Here is a 20443-nt window from a genome sequence, read left to right as displayed (position 1 = left end):
TCTCAACACCACAAGACATTTCAAATAAATTCTTCATTGGCCTGTCAAAATCCCTTTTCCTCTCCCTTCAACACCAGCAAGAGACTACCGCGAACTACTATGAAATGGCCTCATTGTGCAGGGCATCAAGGATTCTAAGGCTCCATCTCCGGGTGTGCTCTGAACTGTGAATTTCAGATTCAGACATCTCAAGGCCCAAGGCCATGAGCCGCCAGCGCTGGTGAAGCACTCTGTTGCTTCACACATTGGAAATTGGCTGACATGTTTAAATTTGCCATACCTTTGCTCAAAGTTAGTGTGATTGCTCTGTGGAAAAGCCAAGTGACTCAAGACCTACATGTGTCAGAGCAATGAAGTTCTCCCTTCTCTTATTTTAGTCTGCATTTCCTGAACTGCCATACATGCACATTTTGATGAGATTTATGGTATATGCAGAGGGACTGTTAGTTACATCCGCATGTGACACGGTAATCTGAGAGAGGATATTTGACAGAATGTTTTCCATTCGGTCACAGGATCCCACAGTGCTGTAATCCTTTAATATCTCACCAATAACTATTAAGGATTTAATGTCACTTGCTCTCTGCCGGAGTGTTACTTGATTCACTCTCAGTTTTCCTGAACTCGGGACGCAGCTGAGATTGACTGAGCCCATGAAATCTTTAAAGTCTCCTCTCACGGGTCACAGACTCACTCTCTGCAGGAACAGGATGTTCAGAGCCCGAGTGAAAGGAAGTCAAGGTGACCATTTCGGCTCGAGTCGGTAGTGCATCCAATGTCAAGTTAACCTTTTTCGACATGCTTTAATGGAACACGCGTCAATATTACAAAGCAAATAAAAAAAAATGTCACAAAGCACATCAAAAGGATGACCTTAATATCTTGTGTGGAATAAGTGTCTTTTTTAACTCACTTTGCTGCAGATGCGCTGATTAAAGCAATGTCAGCCAAATTGTTTGTATTCATGCTCAGACTAGAGCCAGTCACAGTGGGGGAAAAAACTGTAGATCACAGCAGCCAAGATAGATGAAAAAATACTCCATATTTTAAGTCTTCTCAAAAATCTTCCACTTAATTTTTCATGGCCGTACCTTTTAAGAGACATGTCAGTTTGATTTAATGTTCGGCTGACAGTTATTGGTTTTTGGTGTTTACCTCTTATCACTTCAGCAAACTGGAGAGGCCAATTTATACTCTGGATGCACATAAAGCAGCATCAAAAATTAAGATCTTGACGCCCAGGAAACATTATAAAAGCTTTCTATAATGCTGCTCTGTGTGTAATTGGCTCTTTTTGTGAGAGTGCATTAAGAGGATAGCAGGCTTTTTTTTTAAATTTATCACTATTTTCTCTATTCTGTGTTTAGACTGACATACTGTTACATACTGTAGAGCCATTTCTAAAACCACTCTTTTCCTTTTCTTCCAACAGCCTCATCTGCAGCTTCACTGTCTTCACTCTCTTGACTCTGGACAGCGTGCATCTGAATGATGGAAATGGAGCTTGGAAGTTGTTTCACTCTATTTACTGATTTTCCTCTGTCGAGTTGGAATTTTTTCACCGATAAAGAAAGCGGCCTGCGATAAGTGATCATTGACACATATGCTGCCCCATTTGATGAAGAAAATCTTTCAAAGGAGGGGCTTACATTTAAGAAATTGTCTCAAAAGATTCAAGGAATTTGAAGCGGAAGAAGAGAGGATTGATGTTTACGCTGCAAGCTCCTGAGTAGAACTGGCCCAGGGTCTAATCAGAGACCAACAACATACCCCTCCCCGGGCCCCCGCCTTCCACAGTGCCATAGGATTTTCTCTCACTATTCAGGGGCTGATAGATGAGCCTCTCTCTGTATTTCAGCCATGCACTTTCTTAAATCTGAAAAGCCAATTCATCTTGGGCAAACACATAAGAAGGAGGGAGAAAAAGAAAAATTTCAAAACTCTTTTTTTTTTCACTCCTTGCCAGCACTCGATTGTCATTCACAAGCTTTCAGAGCACTCCTTCATTAATTGTCTCAGGGCTTCACATATGTCACGTGCCTTGACGACAACCAAAGCTGAGGCGCAATGGTACCTTGGTTGTGCCCCACTGCACCATTCTCCGTGTTGATAAGTTCACAAAGATAAGTAATAGGTGGGTGAGATATCGCACAAAAAGGGGAGAAAATGTGTTTCTGTTTCCTTATAGACTGGATTAATCTTTCCCTTTCAGGTACACTGCTTTTCAGACATTCAAGCAAAGTAGTTTATCTACACATGCTGTCAAATAGAATTCAGGCATTTAGTGGGCCAGACAAATAACCAGTGTAATAAATCATCCATTTTTGTGTAGCAGGGCATCAGAGAGACTGCCTCACGGACAGGCTTTTTGAAGTTTAGGCACTTTCATTACACACATGTCAACAGCATGTACAAAGTTTAATGGTCCTGCCGTGAACTGGAGGGCAATTTTTTTTACACTTCAAGTAGCAAAATGAAAGCCTATTTTAGGGAGAAGATCATTTTTCAGACAGCAATACAATATACACCCCGGTATTTTTTTAATCCCACCGCGTCTCTCCGTGCCCATGTGTTGAAAGAGAAATGGTGTCAAGTTTAATTAGCAAATTCTCACAGCGAATGTGGACACCTTGTTGACACATCCATTCCACATGAGCTATTGCTGATTCCTTTGAATGCAATTTACATAATTATACCTCATCCAGGCCTGTGAAGCACATGCCTTAAACACTATGTTGCTCGCAGAAAAATTGCACGAGGAAATAAAGACATATTAACGCTTTTGGCAAGAAAACACTGAACGCCGAAGCGCCTTCCTCCATCTGCATTGTATGAGACATGATGGTTTTGTTACATTAAAGATGTGACCCCCCACCATCAGCGCTCTCCTCCCCATATGCGCACACACATGTGTAACCCCATCCTCTTAAAACATACACACACAAAGAGAGAGAAAAAAATTCACAATGCCCGGGAAAGATGACCTACATTTCTACAAAGCTTTGCAGTTAGTGTACATATTTAAGTTGATCCGTCTTCAATATGCAAAACCCAAAGAGCACCACCTCATTCCAAAACATAAATTCTCATTTAGATGCACAATATTGCAAAAAGAGACACGCCACCGGTGAGTCCATAAGCTCTCTGGTAATATTCAAAGTCAAACAACACCCATCTTCCCCAAAGAACAATGAAGCATGACAGTCTGAATTGCCAAAAGGTACTGTCAGAGGGCTCCTCCAAAGCTCCCAGCATTGAATCTCCCCAGAATCATGTCTTGCTCATCTAATAACTTTGTTTATGTCTGCTATGGGACATGTCTAGAGAGACACCTTGAACACTGGGATACAGCTCTCAGTCCAAACATAAAGATAGAAATGAAATATTCACTTGCCTTATTGTCTCCAAACTCTAGGAGAGGAATCAATAAAACATAAAACCGTCTCCACTCTGAGTTTAAGACTTCCAGTGGGGTTTGAAACCCCCATGTGACTTTGGAGGCTTTATTCTCGCATATGAAAACACTGGAGTTTTATTTTGATGTTTGAATTAATCAGCAGAGAGCATCTTCAGAACAAAAAGATCTGATGTTGCCTGTGGGATCTGCGGCCATCAGAGATTTCAAAGCCTGTATTTAAAAGCGTGTTTTGAAGAAACGCATTGAAGAAACAGCCCATAATAACCTAAGATGATCCATGGTGCCTCTCGCATGTGGTGTGCCAAACTCAGCCTGTCTTTTTTTCCCCCCGATTTTACATGCCACATGTTTTAAATGTACTGATCTATTCCCTTGGTGGACAGAACTGACTGACCTCAGAGACTTAAAAAATTAGTGTTGACTGAAATAGCCTCACTGCATAGCATGTTAAAACATCACTTTCATGTGAAGGTTAAACTGTGAAGTGTGTCACTTCTTGTAATAGAATGAGGCCGATCAGGTCAACATATGTAGCTACTACTAGAAGACAAAGGGAAGAGCTCAATGGGAGGGGAGCGTGACCCCATTGCCAGTGTTATCTCAAGGCTATATAAAAAATATATATATAAGTTCGAGGAACAAAAAGGGTAAAGGAAAGAAAGAACTCAGGCTTCAGTCAGCAAAGTGTCAATTAAAATATTGTAAAGTGATAAATTGTCATGTTGGTAGACTTGTTTTTTTTTAAAGCTGTCTTACAGAGAATTCGTTTGGATGATTGATACCAGTCTCATTCTCAAACTGTGAAGCTACAGAAAAAAATACAGGAAAACTAGCCTTGCTCTAAAAAAAGATTCTTCAGCCAGCACATCTTAAGATCATGAATTTCTAATCTGCAGAAAAAAAAACAGTTTCTTGAGAGCTCATCCATCCATACATTCATTCCCAAACCTTTATCCAATTGTGGATGGACTAGGGTGACAGGGTGGGGTACTTCCTGGACAGGTCACCACCTGATCACAGAGCCAACAAACGAATGAGGTCAGACAGTATCTGTTTTTGCTCTTACGTGTGGAGTTGTTCATAACTGGATTTGGTATGGACAGAGCCTGGCTAGCTGTCTCCCCCAGCCTTTTTTTTCTGCCAAGATAAGCTAACCAGCTGCTGGCAATAGTGGTATCATCTTATGAGTTCCTTGGCAGGGAAATGAATTAGTGTATTTCCCAAAATGTCAAATGATTCTTTAAGCAAAAGGAGTTGGAGAAAGAGACATATTCAGAGGCAGAATAGAGTCTGGTTCTCAAAGACTTTGAATATTGAGTTCTTTAAGGCAAGCGATCTCCCACCAGAGCAATATTCAGTTGAAGCTGAGCTCCACCACAGTGTAATTTGCCTCTGATTTCTAATCTTTGTGAAAGAATGCGAAGCTAAACGCCTTCACAAAAATGCACGCTATCATGGCATTTCTTCGGGCACATTATGGACCAGAGTGATTAGAGAACTTAAAATGCACAGGCATCCCTTGAAACTGAATGCATTTACAATCCCATTAAATATGGAATTGTGTCTGTGGGCCAACAGTAATTTTGAAATATCTTTGCCTGCAACAGTTTTTTTTTAATGCATTTTTCAGTTTGCTGCTTGCTTCCTTCACTCTCTTGGTGAATCTGTTTGAGGCTGTGAATAATCCGTCAGTAACTTTAATGGAAATAGCTACGCCCGACATAATTATATAACATCAATCACAAAATTGCTATCACGATTTTCCAATCAGCATCGTGCAGACATTTGTTATTACTGATGATTCTTGACACTTGAATTGCTTTTACTATGGATAAAAACAGAGCCATTTGTACAAAGAAGTAAAGTCAAATATTAATATAAAATGCAACAAGAATTCAGAGCCTTTCAGTGCAATCTTTCTGCAGCACTGACCTTTTACTCATGTATTAGGATATACTGTAAAATCTCATTCTGCTGCCTGGGTTATTAATATCTAACCCTAAGGCAGAAACTCACATATCAAGCTTGAACCAGTGACAGGTCATAATTAGCAGAAAAGCTAGCACTAAAAAGAATTTAACAAACTATATGTTGTCTTTTATGTTCCCTAGGAAATTCAATTAAATATAATATGCAAATGAAACAACAACAAACTGCGGAATATTCAAATCACAATGAATAACAACCATCTGCTAAATAACCTTTCACAGACGTAAACAACCAATTACTTATATAGTCACATAAACTCCTCCGCACGCCACTTCAAATAATGCTGTATTGTCGTGAAATAATCCATCTATCACAACAACAATTTGAACTGGTTTAATGAAATCCAAAGAGAATCGCCCACACTGAATCCACGGTCACCTCTGTTCTCACTAGAGTAAAAATCAGCCTGTCCAACATGTGCCTCTGAATTGAGCTGAGAGATGGAACGACTTTATCAGCAAGTTCAGTGAACAGTTTGTAGTTTTTCACTCTTTCCTTTCTTGTATTAAAAATGCATTACAATGTTATTTTTTGACAGTTAACATTAAAACTGTGGCATTCAAAGTAAGAGACTAAGATTTGATAGATAATGAAATATTGTAAAGGCTCCAGAGAGGATAATGTGAGTCCAGCGCTCTGTCAGTCAGTTTACCGTATTGGTCTAAACTTATAGGTCAGGTAATTATGGATTACAATTCATAACAATTACAATATTTATGCAAGTGTTTGTGGTGGATGCGTGGTGGTAGAGGATTACAAACTTGTAATCTATTGCAAAGAGGCTACGGCACTAAAAACCTCATTGTGTTTGCTTTGGTTGTTTGTAGATTGCTGTGGTCGTCCATAGTTTGCATCGAAGTTTCCAACTTGTCTACACACTTGTTAACTAACCACCAAGCAGTAGTAAAACTTGAAAAAGAAAAAAAAATAGCCTCAGTACTGCATCCCAGCATGTTTAAAAATTTGAAGGTGAACATTCTCCAGTTTGCATTGCACTTTTCTAAGTTTCACTAGCACTCTGTTATTAGTTAGTGAATAATATTTTTTTCTGAACAATTACTTCTATCACCAACCAACAACCTCGTACAACTACAGGAGTGGAGCAGGTCATTTCTTTGGTGTTGGTGGTTCGATTCCTCATTGCTCCAGTCTGTCTGCCAAAGCATCCTTGGATGAGATACTGACTCCTAAGTTGCTTTCTGATGTGAATGTTAGATATAAAGCACTTAGGTAGGAGAAGGATAGAAAAAAGTGGGTGCATGATTGGATGTGAATGGGTTAATGAGGTATGTGATATAAAGTGCTTTGAGTGTTCAAGTAGAGTATGATCAGTCCATTTACCACTGACCATTTAATTGCCAGTTGGTCGGGGAAAACACATACACGGGGGTTATAAGTGGGTCACTGACTGGTATATTTGTCTGCGTGACTGGGGCTTTAATCAAGTAATCATTAAGGAATAAGTGATTGTGAGCAACCTCCAGCAAGCACTTGCATCTGGTTGGGAAATTTTTCTAAAACAACCAATGGTTGCCAACCACCAATTCATATACATTCAAGTAAATTCAAGCTAATTTAATCCTCTAAGCAAACATACACAGATTAGCCATTTTTCAACCTTCTTATGCAACTTAGTGCATGCAAAAAAAATTGTTTTTGTTTGTTTGTTTTTTTGCTTTTGTTCAATGAATTAAAAACATACATTGCAAAGGTGTGGGCACCTTACCCACTTGTGAAGTCTCAGACACCCTTTCTGCTTTAACAGACTCGACTAAAAAGAGGTGTCATCCTGGACATGTTGTGGCAAAGCGGAGCCTGAATATTGTACTGCCAGCTGTTGGAATGTTTCCATATTACTCACGGAAGGAATTCATCATTGTTGTTACTGTCTGAAACCAGTGTAAATCAACACAGTGTTTGGTGTCCTCTATTATCACATGAAAAGGTTAACCAAATGACTGTGGCTGTTGTGAAGGGATGTGGAGCCCTACACCATACCATTTACTGGACATGCAGCTGAACCCTTTCTCTGACATGGTCTCTAACATATATTTTTTTTATAATAGTTTTTATAATAAATAGTTTTATAATATATAAATGAATCACTTTTTTCACTTTATTGGTTGCTGTAACACAGTAATTTCTTCTGCTTTAACTGACTTGTTATGACTTATAAAGCAAATCGAGAATTGAGGTTAGGAGCTGTCAATTACTGAAAACATATATTACAAAATTCATACATTTATGGAGTTGACTGAGCGTCTAAAAATATAGCTAACTGATGTCTCCAAAGCAGAGAAAGTCACTAAAAAAGCTTTCAAAGTTCTTCCAGGTAGCAATTTCCACTGTGCAAAATGTCATAAACAAATACCGGTTAAGGGCAAGTGTGGAAGCAAAGAAAGGACCTGGAAAGACCTTTAAAACTGCATGCATGTCTGTTGGGCAAGCAAACCTCCATAAAACCATGAAGGACCTGAGGGAAGGTTTAGCCAGTACAGAAGTAATGGTGCATCATGTAAGATTGGCCAGAAGAAAGCCTTACCTGTGACCTCATCAAAAAACTCAATGTATGAAGTCTGCAAAGCAACATCTGGATCAGCCAGTGTTGTTTAAAAGTAGCAAGGCAACAATGCGCTGTTGAAAAAACAAGGTAAAATTAGTTTTGGACCATATCCACGGCACAGGCAGGTTTATAGAAAAGAAGAAGAAGAAACAGCATTTCAAAATGAGGACCTTCCAATTGCTCAGCATTGTAGTTTAAAAAATCAATTTTGAGTCATTTTAACTGCTAATAATACAAAAAAAAAAACCATTATGTATCTAGGAGGAAGAATAACTTCTATAAATTCTCACAGATTCTGGATTCAAATTTAATGGAGTGAGTCAATAAAAAGGACAGGACTGTCCTACAAGAGGACAGTTAACAAATGCACACCTCATAGTCATAGCCTTGCATTAATATCACTTCAGCAACCTATTGCATTAACACCATACAAAACTAATATGGCTAACTTGCCACATCCTGTCAAGAAAATAGTTGTGACCTTTCTTGTTTTCTGTTATCTTGTTTCCCACCATGACAAATATAAGGCCACATGCACTTCCCTTTTAAATCTAATTTTGTCTCTTCCTGAAGGAAGTATCTGCCTTGTTTAGGGGTGGTCGTGGCTCAAGAGTTGGGCGTTCGTCTTGTAATCGGAAGGTTGCCGGTTCGAGCCCCGGCTCCGACAGTCTCGGTCGTTGTGTCCTTGGGCGAGACACTTCACCCGTTGCCTACTGGTGGTGGTCAGAGGGCCCGGTGGCGCCAGTGTCCGGCAGCCTCGCCTCTGTCAGTGCGCCCCAGGGCGACTGTGGCTACATGTAGCTTGCCATCACCAGTGTGTGAATGTGTGTGTGTGTGAATGGGTGGATGATTGTGTATAGTGTAAAGCGCTTTGGGGTCCTTAGGACCAAGTGAAGCGCTATACAAATACAGACCATTTACCATTTGTTGGGGGCGGTCTTAAAGATCGTCTCTAACGTTGGCTGTTCATTGTGTGTGTGTGTGTGTGTGTTGTTTGTTAGTAAAAACTATTACCTGATGTGTGTAGAAATGACATTATGATGTCAGGTTAAAAAGAATACTGGCAGCCTTGGAGTGAATCTGATTAGAGGATGGAGAAGTAAATCAGCATCTGCATTTACTGCGGTCTTAATAGAACATCTACACCAAAGCATGATATAAGCCTGGTTTATTTTCCAGTGCCATCTGCCTTAAGAGCGAAAAACATTCTGTCACACTTGTTCTCCCTGTGTTGCAAAGCGTATAGTATGAAATTGCCCATCTATCATTATTATTTACTATAGCCGCAACTATTTAACTGTGTCTGTGTGGGCTCTTTGCAATGTCTCTGATCATTATTCACACTTTTAGCATTACTGTATAAGATTATATTATAAGGAGTTCAACCATAGCCACTTGTGGACTCCGTAGCTGACTGATGATTTGTTATAAGCATGAAGTGCTATAAATTGTCAGAGACTAATTGTAGTTGGATGTCTATCCAGATGCTGGATAATAGAACAGTTGCACTGTGTTTCCAAGGGATCCTCCAATCAATGTATCCTCTAAAGAAATGCAAGAACATAATTATACTGCAAAAATGCACTCTATCATTCTAATAATTAATAAGGTCCCACGGGAGCTGGGCAGAACACTGAAAAACAGTTAATATGGTTGCACACATACTTAATGGAAACTAAATCAAAGTCATAGTTTACAGACTCAATCATAAAAGCTGACGTTTGGGGTTAAACATTAAAGTGTTGTTGTACTGTGCAAAACATTAGCACTTAAAATACTTACATAGTTCACTTCATGTTTAAAAATATGTGGATACCTAAAGAAAGCATGTGAACATCATATCAACAAGTTACTCACGAACAGTGGGGAGGGGCACATTGATTTTAATATCATGCCTTTATCTCCCTCTGCTCATCTGGAAAGGCTATTCACAAGGCTTATGGATTTGTTCTCATTCAGCCACAAAGTTATCGCTGAGATGCGACACAGATAGTGAGTGATAAGGTCTGTCTCACACTCGGCATTCCACATTCACCCCGAAGATGCTGGAAGGGTTTGAGATAAGGGCTCTGTGCAGTCCACTCAAGTGCTTCCATTTCAGACATAGAGAAACACTTGCTTAATGGTCAGAAATTTGTGCAGTCATCTTGAAAAATGGAAGTCCTTTTCCCAAATTGTGGCCATAATGTTTGTATTGCCTTGTGGTCTAAAATACCAGTGTATGCTATAGCAATAAAATTTCCATTAAGTAGAACTAAGGAGCTGCAGCCTGTGCCATGAAGAGCCACAAACCTAAATTGCACAGAAAGTACTGTCTACAGTTAACTCTGTCTTTGTGTTATTAGAGGGAAAGAAATGAATTTCAAACGATTATAGAAGCAGTAAAAAAAAAAGAAGAAGAAAATTGAAGCCCTATCTAAATTGTTTTCTCTGCTTTGTTTATGACTTTGTGGTTATGTCCACTAAAATGTTGTGTACCAGCTGAAAATGACAGCCACTCTTCTAAAAGCATCCAACTGGAAGCACATGAGGCTGAAATGCTTTAGTTGCAATTTTAAGGAACATCTGCAGAGGTAATGTGACGCAAGTACCTGAATGTAGCTGCTGGCTGCCTGCAGGGGAGACAAATGGAAAAATAAATATTCCCTCCAAAATTATTTTTTCATAGATGCAGACATCAGAAGTATTAACATTATGCTTTGTTGTTCAGCACTTACTTAAGTTTTAATATTTTATATAATCTCACTAATCACAAAAATAAATGATAATAGCTAGCTAACTAGATGCAGAATAGATGCTCATCTGGGCCGTTGCTGCTTTTAGCATAGTGTAAAGTAAAAATAGGTCTGTATAACTAAACAGTGTTCCCATACCAAACAACTTAACAGTTATGTTTGCCATTATTGCTTCTAATATTGTGTGGGATTACTGTAATGTTCAGTTTCGACAAATCCCTGAAAGCACTGGCAAAAATTCAACTCCGAGCCACGACAGAGCCTCCACTATGTTTTACAGATAGCAGTAGAAACTCATTATTGTATCTCTTTTCTGACCTCCTCTGTACATATTGATGATGTTTCAAACCAAGACTTTCAAACTTGAATCCATCACTCAATAAAACTTGTTAACACTGATTTTCAGCCCAGTTGTTGTATAATTTGGCATATCTAAAGATTTTCTCTCTGGTTCCATTGCTTTAAAATGGCTTGTTGACAGCTGCCTTTCCACTGAGAACATTTCTGATGAGCTTTCAGGGAACAATAGATGGATCAACTAAAGGGGCAGATGCATCTCTCGAGTATTATGTCAGGTTTTTTAAGGACATGACTTTAGATATTGCTCATCTCTGTAGATATTTTTAGATGCGATGCAGATATGCTTTTATTTCCCATTTGTCCAGTTTCCTCTGTTTTTTTTTTTATACACAGTGCACACCATGTTGATATATGCCCAAGATATGCCGCGTTTTGACCTAGCAGATCCTTGGGAGTCACCTTGTTGGTGCAAAAATAAAATTTTATCCCTGTCAAACGGTGCTATCTTTGGCATTTTTGTAGATCCAATTAAAGAAATTGGAACAAATGATGTGTTTTTCTGCTAGCAACAAAGTGCCTGTAGATACAATTTAAAATGCTTTTGTTTGTTTTTTTTTGCTAAGATGTCTTTCTGAAGCAACAGAAAGAAGACTAAAGACCCCTAAAATGTATACTGGTATCTTTTTATTGATTGATTTGACAAATTTGAGGGGTGCAGGCGGTTGTATATTCCTCTTTTCTTATTTTCCCTTATACAAGTAAGATATAAGAAAAAGATGTTTCAGCTCCTGCCACACCAAGAGATCAATATAGCGCCACCCTTTACTCAGAGGGGAGACGTAGACAATTTAATGCGGATTTGTTTCTAGATAATTAAACTGTTCTCGTGTTAACTGAGCCCCGAAGAAAAACCTTGCTCAGTTCACCAAAAACAATTGAGCTGGTCTTGTGAGTGTATGCAGACATTTGTGTAAGAGCGCGCACACTTGCACATATCTGCTCGCGCACAGGCACGCTCAACAGAAATACACTAGACATCAAAAGAAAAAGAAATAGGCTTTCACTGAATAAAACCATCACTCGGTAATGGCTGTAATAAGACGATAAACACTACAGGAACTATCTTCAAGGACTGCCATATCTCTCTGCCCTTATTTCTGTTTTGCAACTTCCTTCAGTGTGCACTCTGAAGAAGAAAAAAAGAAAAGGCTCAGAGCTTTTTTTTTTCCTTTTTCATAAGGGGGTATTTTTAATTCTAAAGCGAGGGATTGGTCACACTTCGTCTCATTAGCATCAGCAGCTGTATAAACCCCGCCACTGCAGAATTTTGAGCTGTTGAAGGCGAGGCAACAAGCGTATCTGACTGGCTGCGCGCAAGGAGCAAGCAACTTTCACTTTCAGCACACTTCAGTTCATAAAAGCGGGAGCTGTATGGAGAGCTCGCTCCAGAGGTGAACTGCTCTCTCCTGCACACAATGAGGCTGCTTACCGAGAGGAAGATTACTACGAAGATGATAGGGGGCAAATTTAAAACTTATTGGCACCGGTGGATTTTAATATTCTCAATCCATCAATTTTTATTTGCCTCGTGGGTTCGGTCCGAGGGAAATACTATCAGATATCAGACCAATGAGGAGAACGCACCAGGTACGGTCATCGGAAACCTTGCCAAGGACATGTCCTTGAGTCTGTCTCATTCCTCCAAGAGCAATTTCAGGATGATGAAACAATTCAACGATTCATTCATCAGGGTGAGAGAAAGCGACGGGGAACTCACTGTCGGAGAACGAGTTGACAGGGAGAGAATCTGCAGACATTCTCTACAGTGTCTGATTGCTTTTGACGTGGTTAATTTCTCAAAAGATCGCTACAAATTGATTCACGTTGAGGTGGAAATAAAGGACATCAATGACAACTCTCCGGAGTTTCCAAGCAAGGAGTCTATAGTGGAAATCTCAGAGAATGCAGCTGTTGGGTCCCGCATCCCTTTAGACCCGGCTGTGGACGCTGATGTCGGGTCAAACTACATCCAAAGCTATCAAATTTCCGTAAACAGTCATTTTACCATTGATGTGCTCCTGAGAGCGGATGGGGTTAAATATGCGGAATTGGTACTAATGAAAGAGCTAGACAGGGAGACTCAATCATCATACACTGTAGAGCTGGTCGCCACAGACGGAGGAAATCCGTACCGATCGGGGTCAACAAAGATAACTATAAAAGTGACCGACTTTAATGACAACAGTCCAGTTTTCGACCAAAATAGTTTCTCAGTCAGTTTGCCAGAGGACGCGCCTGTCGGCACTGTTATACTGGACTTAAACGCAGTTGATGCTGATGAGGGCTTAAACGGAGAGGTCGTTTACGGGTTCGGAAAACAGGTTTCTCATGAGATCCGACAACTTTTCCAAGTGGATAACAAATCAGGTCGCCTCACTCTCAGGGGCCCCGTGGATTTTGAGGACAAAAGCACCTATGAGCTAGACGTGCAGGCGACTGATCTGGGACCCAACCCCACCCCCTCCGTGTGCAAAATCATAATTCACGTCACCGACGTTAATGACAATGCCCCAGAAATCAGCATCACCCCTATGACCTCCATTACAACTGGCATTGCATACATCAGCGAGGCGGCAGACAAGGACAGTCTGGTGGCGCTCATCAGCACCATGGACAGAGACTCTGGAGTTAACAGCCAAGTCTACTGCACGTTATACGGCCACGACCATTTCAAACTCCGACAGGCGTACGAGGACAGCTACATGATAGTTACAGCAGCAGCCCTAGACAGAGAGCGGATTAGTGAGTATAACTTGACAGTCATGGCTGAGGATTTCGGGTCACCCCCACTGAGAAAAATCACTCAGTACACCATAAGACTCACGGACGAGAATGACAACGCCCCTCACTTCGCTAAAGCTGTCTATGAAGTTTCAGTGGTAGAAAACAACGCTCCGGGTGCTTACATCACCACAGTTGAGGCCACCGACGCGGATCTGGGCAACAATGGGAAAATTACTTACAGGCTTGTGGAGAGCGTTATCATGGGATCCCCAGTGAACACATTTGTGTCTCTTAACTCAGTGTCTGGCTCTATATATGCACTCAGAAGCTTTAATTACGAAGTTATGAAACAGCTAGATGTACACATTCAAGCAAGTGATGGGGGGTCACCACAGCTTCAGAGCAGAGCTGTCATCAGATTAAAAATAGTTGATCAGAATGACAACCAGCCTTCTATCATAGAGCCCCCCCTTTACAAAGGATCTGCTGAAGTTTTCCTGCCTAAAGATGCACCTGCAGGTTATGTGGTAACCCAGATAAAGGCAACAGATGCTGATGAAGGCATAAATGCACAGCTGTCCTATAAAATCACCGAGGGGGGACACCTGGGTTTCTCTATCAACAAAGACACAGGCAAGGTGCATGTGAGTCGACAGCTGACGTATGATATCGCAGACAATGTCAAAGTCACAGTGTCAGTCGCTGACAATGGATCCCCCGCACTTACCTCCACAGCTACAATACATTTCAGTTTCGTAGAAGGTGCTCTACCAAGTTTACCTTCCTCAGCTCAAAATGGCAATGAGGAGCCCTTTGAATGGGACATGTCCGTAGCCATAATCATTGTCCTGGCAGGCAGTTGCTCTGTTCTCCTGGTGGCTATCATTCTCATCACAACCATTTGCAGCCGCCGGAAAAAGGAGACAGGGGATGGGGGAAGTGATGATAAAGAAGAAATTCCAAATGTGGAGAAAGTTGAAAGTGGACACATTGATTCATTAAATCAAAACCACAAAGGCAAAGTGTTTGATGCCCATCCATTTCCAGAGAATCCTCCATTGGCCAGCAGCAACACAATGGAGACAGGCTGCGAGGATGGCAGACAGACAGCAGGGATGTTTGATTCAAACAACAGGGTTATGGAGGGTAAATTAAAGGTATGTCCATTTAAAAGGTAATCTAATTTGTTTTCTTGTTTTGTTTTCTTTTGTTTTCTTTGTATTTAGACTCAAAATCTCCATGAATGTGTTTAAATCTCTGCAGGGATATTCTACACTACCAGGATATGGGAAAGAAACTGTCAGGCCGATAACAATATGGAAGGGCAATTCATTCACAACAATCTCAGCAAGAGATCCCCACATCAGCGGCAAGGACAGTGGAAAAGGAGACAGTGACTTCAATGACAGCGATTCTGATATAAGTGGAGATGTGCACAAAAAAGAGTCACCCCCAACGAACAGTAAGTGAAACATATATCTAGAGAGAAAATAAGTCAAATAACAGCATATGAGAGCAGTTTCTTGAGGTACAAAGAAAAAAAAGGAGATTATGTGGTTTATAACTGGATATAATAAAAACATAACCTCTCTACCACTTCACTGGTAACATTTTGACTGATTTAACTGTACACTGGATGCATTGTGACGAATCATTTGGACTTGAGCTGAGATCTTTCATTTATCAAACACACTCAACTAGGTGAGCCAGCAACTGTATTCATATCACATCCTGACAGCACCACTGTTTTTCACAGGTCTCTGGGCATGTACGAATGAGTGCAAAGTGCTGGGACACTCGGACCGATGCTGGAGCCCTTCAGCTACAAGACCAAACACGAGCCTGGCCTGCGGTCCCCATCTGTCAACATTTTCCAAGACAGCTTCACTTCCCAGGGACACCAGAAGGGAAAACTACTACCCACCTCACATGCCCAAAACCAGCGGTCTTCAGAGTGTGTATGAAAAAGTTCAACACCAGGAATTTGATTACATTCTCGTTGGTCCACCGACACCAGCGAGAATACAGGAAACAGACGAAATTTCCATCCCAGAGTATACAAAAACTTAAGAAAGCTTAAATGACAGATCAAACAGTCACTAAGGGAGATTTTTTTTCCTCTGTGCTGTCTCTATACTGTATAATACTTCTTAATCTTAATAGACTCTATGTTGGATTGTTGCAGTGTTTTGTAGTAAGTCATGTGTCTTTTGACTCATATAAGACTGTTCATTGTATCATGTGTAATATGCAAGATTTTTTACATTATTAATAATATATTTTTCATAATGATTCAATGTAAAAAGGAATTTTATTATGAATTTTTAAAAGCATGTGTTAATATTTAAGGGGCATGACCTGTGGACATTTAGGCTGAGAAGGGCCTTTCTGCTGTGGAAAACAATCAACGTGAAAGATTACCATGTTTGTGGTAGATTTTATCACATTGTTGCACAAATAAACAGTTTCAATTTAATAAAGAGAAGTTGTTTTTTGTTTTGTTTTTTTTGTTCAGTACTATTAAAAAAATCCTGGGCTTGTAGGGCCTAGCTGTAATCTTACAGGCAGAGTACAACCTTTTGTCCTATTCACAAAGCATACAGAATAACCTCAATTAGCCAACTGAATGCATTTAATTTCCCTTAAAGGCTTATAGGCTGCAATAAATAAAATGAGGTTCTCCAACCATCACAGCAAAATTGATGACAAGCACAAGCCAATGTCACTGTCTTGTCATTGTACACAATATACTTACTGTGCTGCCTCAATTAGCATGCAAATAATGCATTGCCAGTCAAATGTACTTACAGTCACTCGGGGAATTAAAAAAGCAACACCCCCATTATTCAGGTTGTTTTTTTAAAAATAAAAGTGTTATATAACAAACAATATTTGTTTTTGTGTAGATATTGTCAACTATTGTAAAGAACACAGTGATTTATCATTGTTTCTAAAGTAATAAGAGTATTTTTTCTATTCCGTGAGCGCATTATTTTAATGGTCAAATATTCCCCTCACCTTTTGTGATTGCCCCTCAGCTTATGTGGTTTTAAAACTGTGATTTTATCTTTTTCTAAGAAACAGCAGCACTTTACATTTAAATCTCTTTTCATGCAATTTTCTTTAAGCTGTGATAAAGACTACATCACCGCAAAATGTCCTTTCTCCTCTAGTCAGATGAAACAATTCATAATTCAGCAAAGGTTCTGTCTATGTGTGTGCGTGCATGAATGTGTACATTACTTCCAGTCTGTGTGCTCTTGTATCATCTCGTAATATAAAGACTTACAAAGAGCATGAAAGCTTCTCTATCCAAGTTTTACTAGAATTATAGTGCATTACTTTAATCTGGAATCTCTAACAGCCAAGCAAATGCAGAAAATCGGCATCAAACACATACAAGAACACAGAACGGTGAGAAAAGGGGAGAAATTAAAGCTAAGACATTGTTCGGATATAAATTTCATCATTTCCATCCTGGGTGGTCTCTTCCAAAATGGCAATATGTCAGTGAATCGTTTGATGATTATAATATATTCATAGCATCTAAAAATAATTCTGCTATTTAGGAAGCAATAAATCATCAATGTGTTCTTGTTATGGCCAGTGTAATCACCAGATTTCAACTCAAATGAGCACACAAAGGAATTCTTTTTTTTTTTTTTTTTTTTTTTTTTTCTAAATGACATCAGAAACAGCAGTATGCGACATTACGTGATGGCAGAGCTTCAGTTCATCCTTTGTCATTTTTTTTTTTTTTTTTTTTTTTAATAAATAGGACAGGGGGAATGAATGAGAGAAAGAGGGGGAGAGAAAGAAAGAAAACCAAAGGGGAGAAGAGACGGTGAGAAGGGGGGGGAAGAGAGAGAAAAAAAAAAAAAAGAACTCCTGGGTCACCTGTATGGAGAAAAAAAAAAAGCAAACAAAAAAAACAAACAGAGGAGACAGCAAACAACAAAGAGCAACATAATAATAGAGAAAACAAAGCACCATCACAATAAACTAGCTAGTCATAGATATCAATATTTACTAAATAATAAACGATATTGTGCAGCACGCAAGATAGACAGCGCACAGTGTGCTTTGAGGTAGCAGCCAAGAAAGCTTTAGTCCGCGTCTGTGAATACCCATGTGTGCATACCTGTGTGGATCAGCATGCTTGCATTCCAAAGGTTTCTCCATGTAATGATCTGCTAGGGAGTGTGGGGGGGCCACAGCCCCGTCCTCCAGGGTGTGAAGCGGGTATGGAGGAGATCAAAACTCCAGACATCCAGAGGCCCCCAGAACACAAGAGACCATGGAAGACCAACAGAGGGGCAGCCGCGCCACTGTTCCAGTAAGCGCTGAGGAGAGTCCCAGATGAGGGCTCGCCCAGCAGCCGCGGAGCAGAAGTCAGGGGGAGTTGCAGTGACGCGCCCGTGAGCTCCGCCGGCCCCCAGCTGTGCCTGAGTGACCGAGCCCCAGGCCGAGAGGCCGGGGGCACCCCACCTCCAAAGGGGCCCGAGCGAGCCCCAGGCCCCAGGCCCCGACAAGCGGCCGCCAAGGAGTGAGCCGGTGTGTACCCGGACGCCCACCCCCAGACACAAAGAACCACCAACACACCGACACCTGAGGGAGTCCGCCACCGGCAGGGGAAGTGGTGGTGGGTGGAGATAGGCCTCCAAACCTTGGAGGGCCTGAGGTGTCCCCAGAGAGGTGGCGTCTGATACCCAACCTGACATATAGACACAGACATACAGGCACACACAGACACAAACATCCATTCCCACCCTCATGCTCTCATATGCACTCACTCCACACTCAACCAACGTGGAGACAGACATAAAGAGACGCTGTATACACAATCACACTCCCCAAGCGTACTCTACAAACCGGGTCTAGGTACCCTTGCCCCTGGAGGGGGGAATTGCACCCAGACCCAGGTGGTGTTACCCTTTTCCCTGCGGTGGGGAGAGGCAGACCACCCCGACTCCGCAGCAGCAGGGAGGCCCCACACCCCAGACCGCAGTCGGACGGCCAACTCCTCCTACTAGCCCTCCCGCTCCAGCAGGCCGCAGAGAATGGGGGTGGGAGAAGACTCCAAACCTCCCTCCACCCGCTCATTGTAGTGTTGATGCATATGTGTTCTAAGGTGCAATTAAAACCCAGGAGGGCATGGAGCTACCTGCCAAGGAGCAGCAGGTAAGCGCATGGTCCCTCCTGCTAGCCCTCAATGACTAAGTGTATTTAAAATTGAGAGGTGGGCAACGACGTCAGGGGTGAGGTATACACCCTGATGGTAATTTGGACTCCGTGATTGTGCCCACCCCCAAGATCCTATATGTATGTGTAATGAGAGTGTGAATAATGTGAATGTCTAAGTTGTGGGATAAAATTGAGGCAGAGGCAGCCAGAAGGGGACAGGGGACGGGGGGGGGGGGGGGTAGCTTCCTCTGCACCCTGGTGACATACCCCCACTCCAAGGCCCTGCATGTGTGGGTGGTTGTGGAGGAGCGGGAAGAGGGAGGCAGCTGGAGATGGGGAGGGAAGGAAGGGAGGGGCAGGTAACCCTTCCCTGGGGCCAGCTCCCCCGCTGACCCCAGTAGGCACTCCCACCCTCCGCGACCCGCCAGGGAAGGGGGGCCCAGGCCCATCAGACCGGGGCCCAGTGCAGTAGCGCCCTCCGGCTCCACAGAGCCCTGGACAGTCCACCCAACCCCACCACAGAGAAAACTGCACCCACCCCACCATCCACACATCTTCCAGACTACATAAGACGGTAAACGCCCAGGCTGAGATCTTCCTCCACCTCTCCTGTATCTCCCCCTCCTGCAGAGAGTTCCTGAAGAGAAGAAAGCTCCTGCAAGATGTGACCATCCCCCCCACCAGTTGAAGAGCCCCCCAGGCGGCTCGACGCACCGGCGGCACCCTGCTCCAGGGCCGGGCCCCCATGCACCCACCCGCCCACAACCCCGGCAACACACCAACCAGGACCCAAGCCCCCGAGGCCCGGCCCGGGCCCCAGCCCAGAGACGGAGCGCCCCCAGAACCTCACGCCCATCCCGGACCCACCCAGGGGCAGCCAGGTTGCCAGGTCAGTAACCCACGTCCGTCAGCACAGACCCTCCCCTAGCCCCGCTGCACGCAGCCGCGTGAGAGCCAACAGAGCCCCCAACCGGACGTGACCGCTACCCCGGGTTGAGCCCCCCAAGGAAGATGTCTCCGGGGAACCCCCCGACGCCCTAAGCCTGTCCCTGCCCCCTCACCAATCACAACAGTGAAGGCGGGACCAAACTATGACCCCCCACCCCCACTAGGTGATGGAGCTGATAAAAGGGGCCCAGAGCAATTGATCTGATGTGGTGGCAGAGGCTGTGTCAAGACTAATGTAATCTAATAGATAATTTCTATATTGGTTAGAATTAAGATTATTTTTATTTTTCCAGTTCATGAGGACTGTTTTCTTGGCTATGCATAGGGCAGTGAAGATCATATGGGCTATATTCTTTTCTGAAGTGACATTATCTAAGCTGCCCAGTAGACACACTAAGGGGGAAGTTGGAATGTTACATTTCAGACACTTTGATAAGTCTTCACATATCTCGCGCCAAAACTTTTGCACTGGTGGACAGAACCAAAGAGCGTGGATGTAATTGTCTGGTGTATTGCCTTGAC

At 42.2% G+C, this 20443-nt stretch overlaps 1 protein-coding gene across 1 annotated transcript; it reads left to right on the top strand.

Moving 5' to 3' along the window:
- Positions 1–12284: 12284 nt before the first annotated feature.
- On the top strand, positions 12285–16467 carry pcdh8.2 (protocadherin 8, tandem duplication 2). The gene is made up of 3 exons (XM_085250293.1): positions 12285–14946; positions 15053–15251; positions 15546–16467. The coding sequence occupies exons 1-3, from the start codon at positions 12481–12483 to the stop codon at positions 15857–15859; spliced, it is 2979 nt and encodes a 992-aa protein (XP_085106419.1). The 5' UTR covers positions 12285–12480; the 3' UTR covers positions 15860–16467.
- Positions 16468–20443: the final 3976 nt, after the last annotated feature.

Source organism: Mchenga conophoros, linkage group LG16 (assembly GCF_057382185.1).
Source record: "Mchenga conophoros isolate Kocher_MC1m ecotype Shallow Benthic linkage group LG16, M_conophoros_male_GT1.1, whole genome shotgun sequence".
NCBI classification, from domain to species: domain Eukaryota; kingdom Metazoa; phylum Chordata; class Actinopteri; order Cichliformes; family Cichlidae; genus Mchenga; species Mchenga conophoros.
The sequence above is the reverse complement of the archived record's forward strand: the minus strand, read 5'-3'. Positions and strand labels throughout refer to the sequence as shown.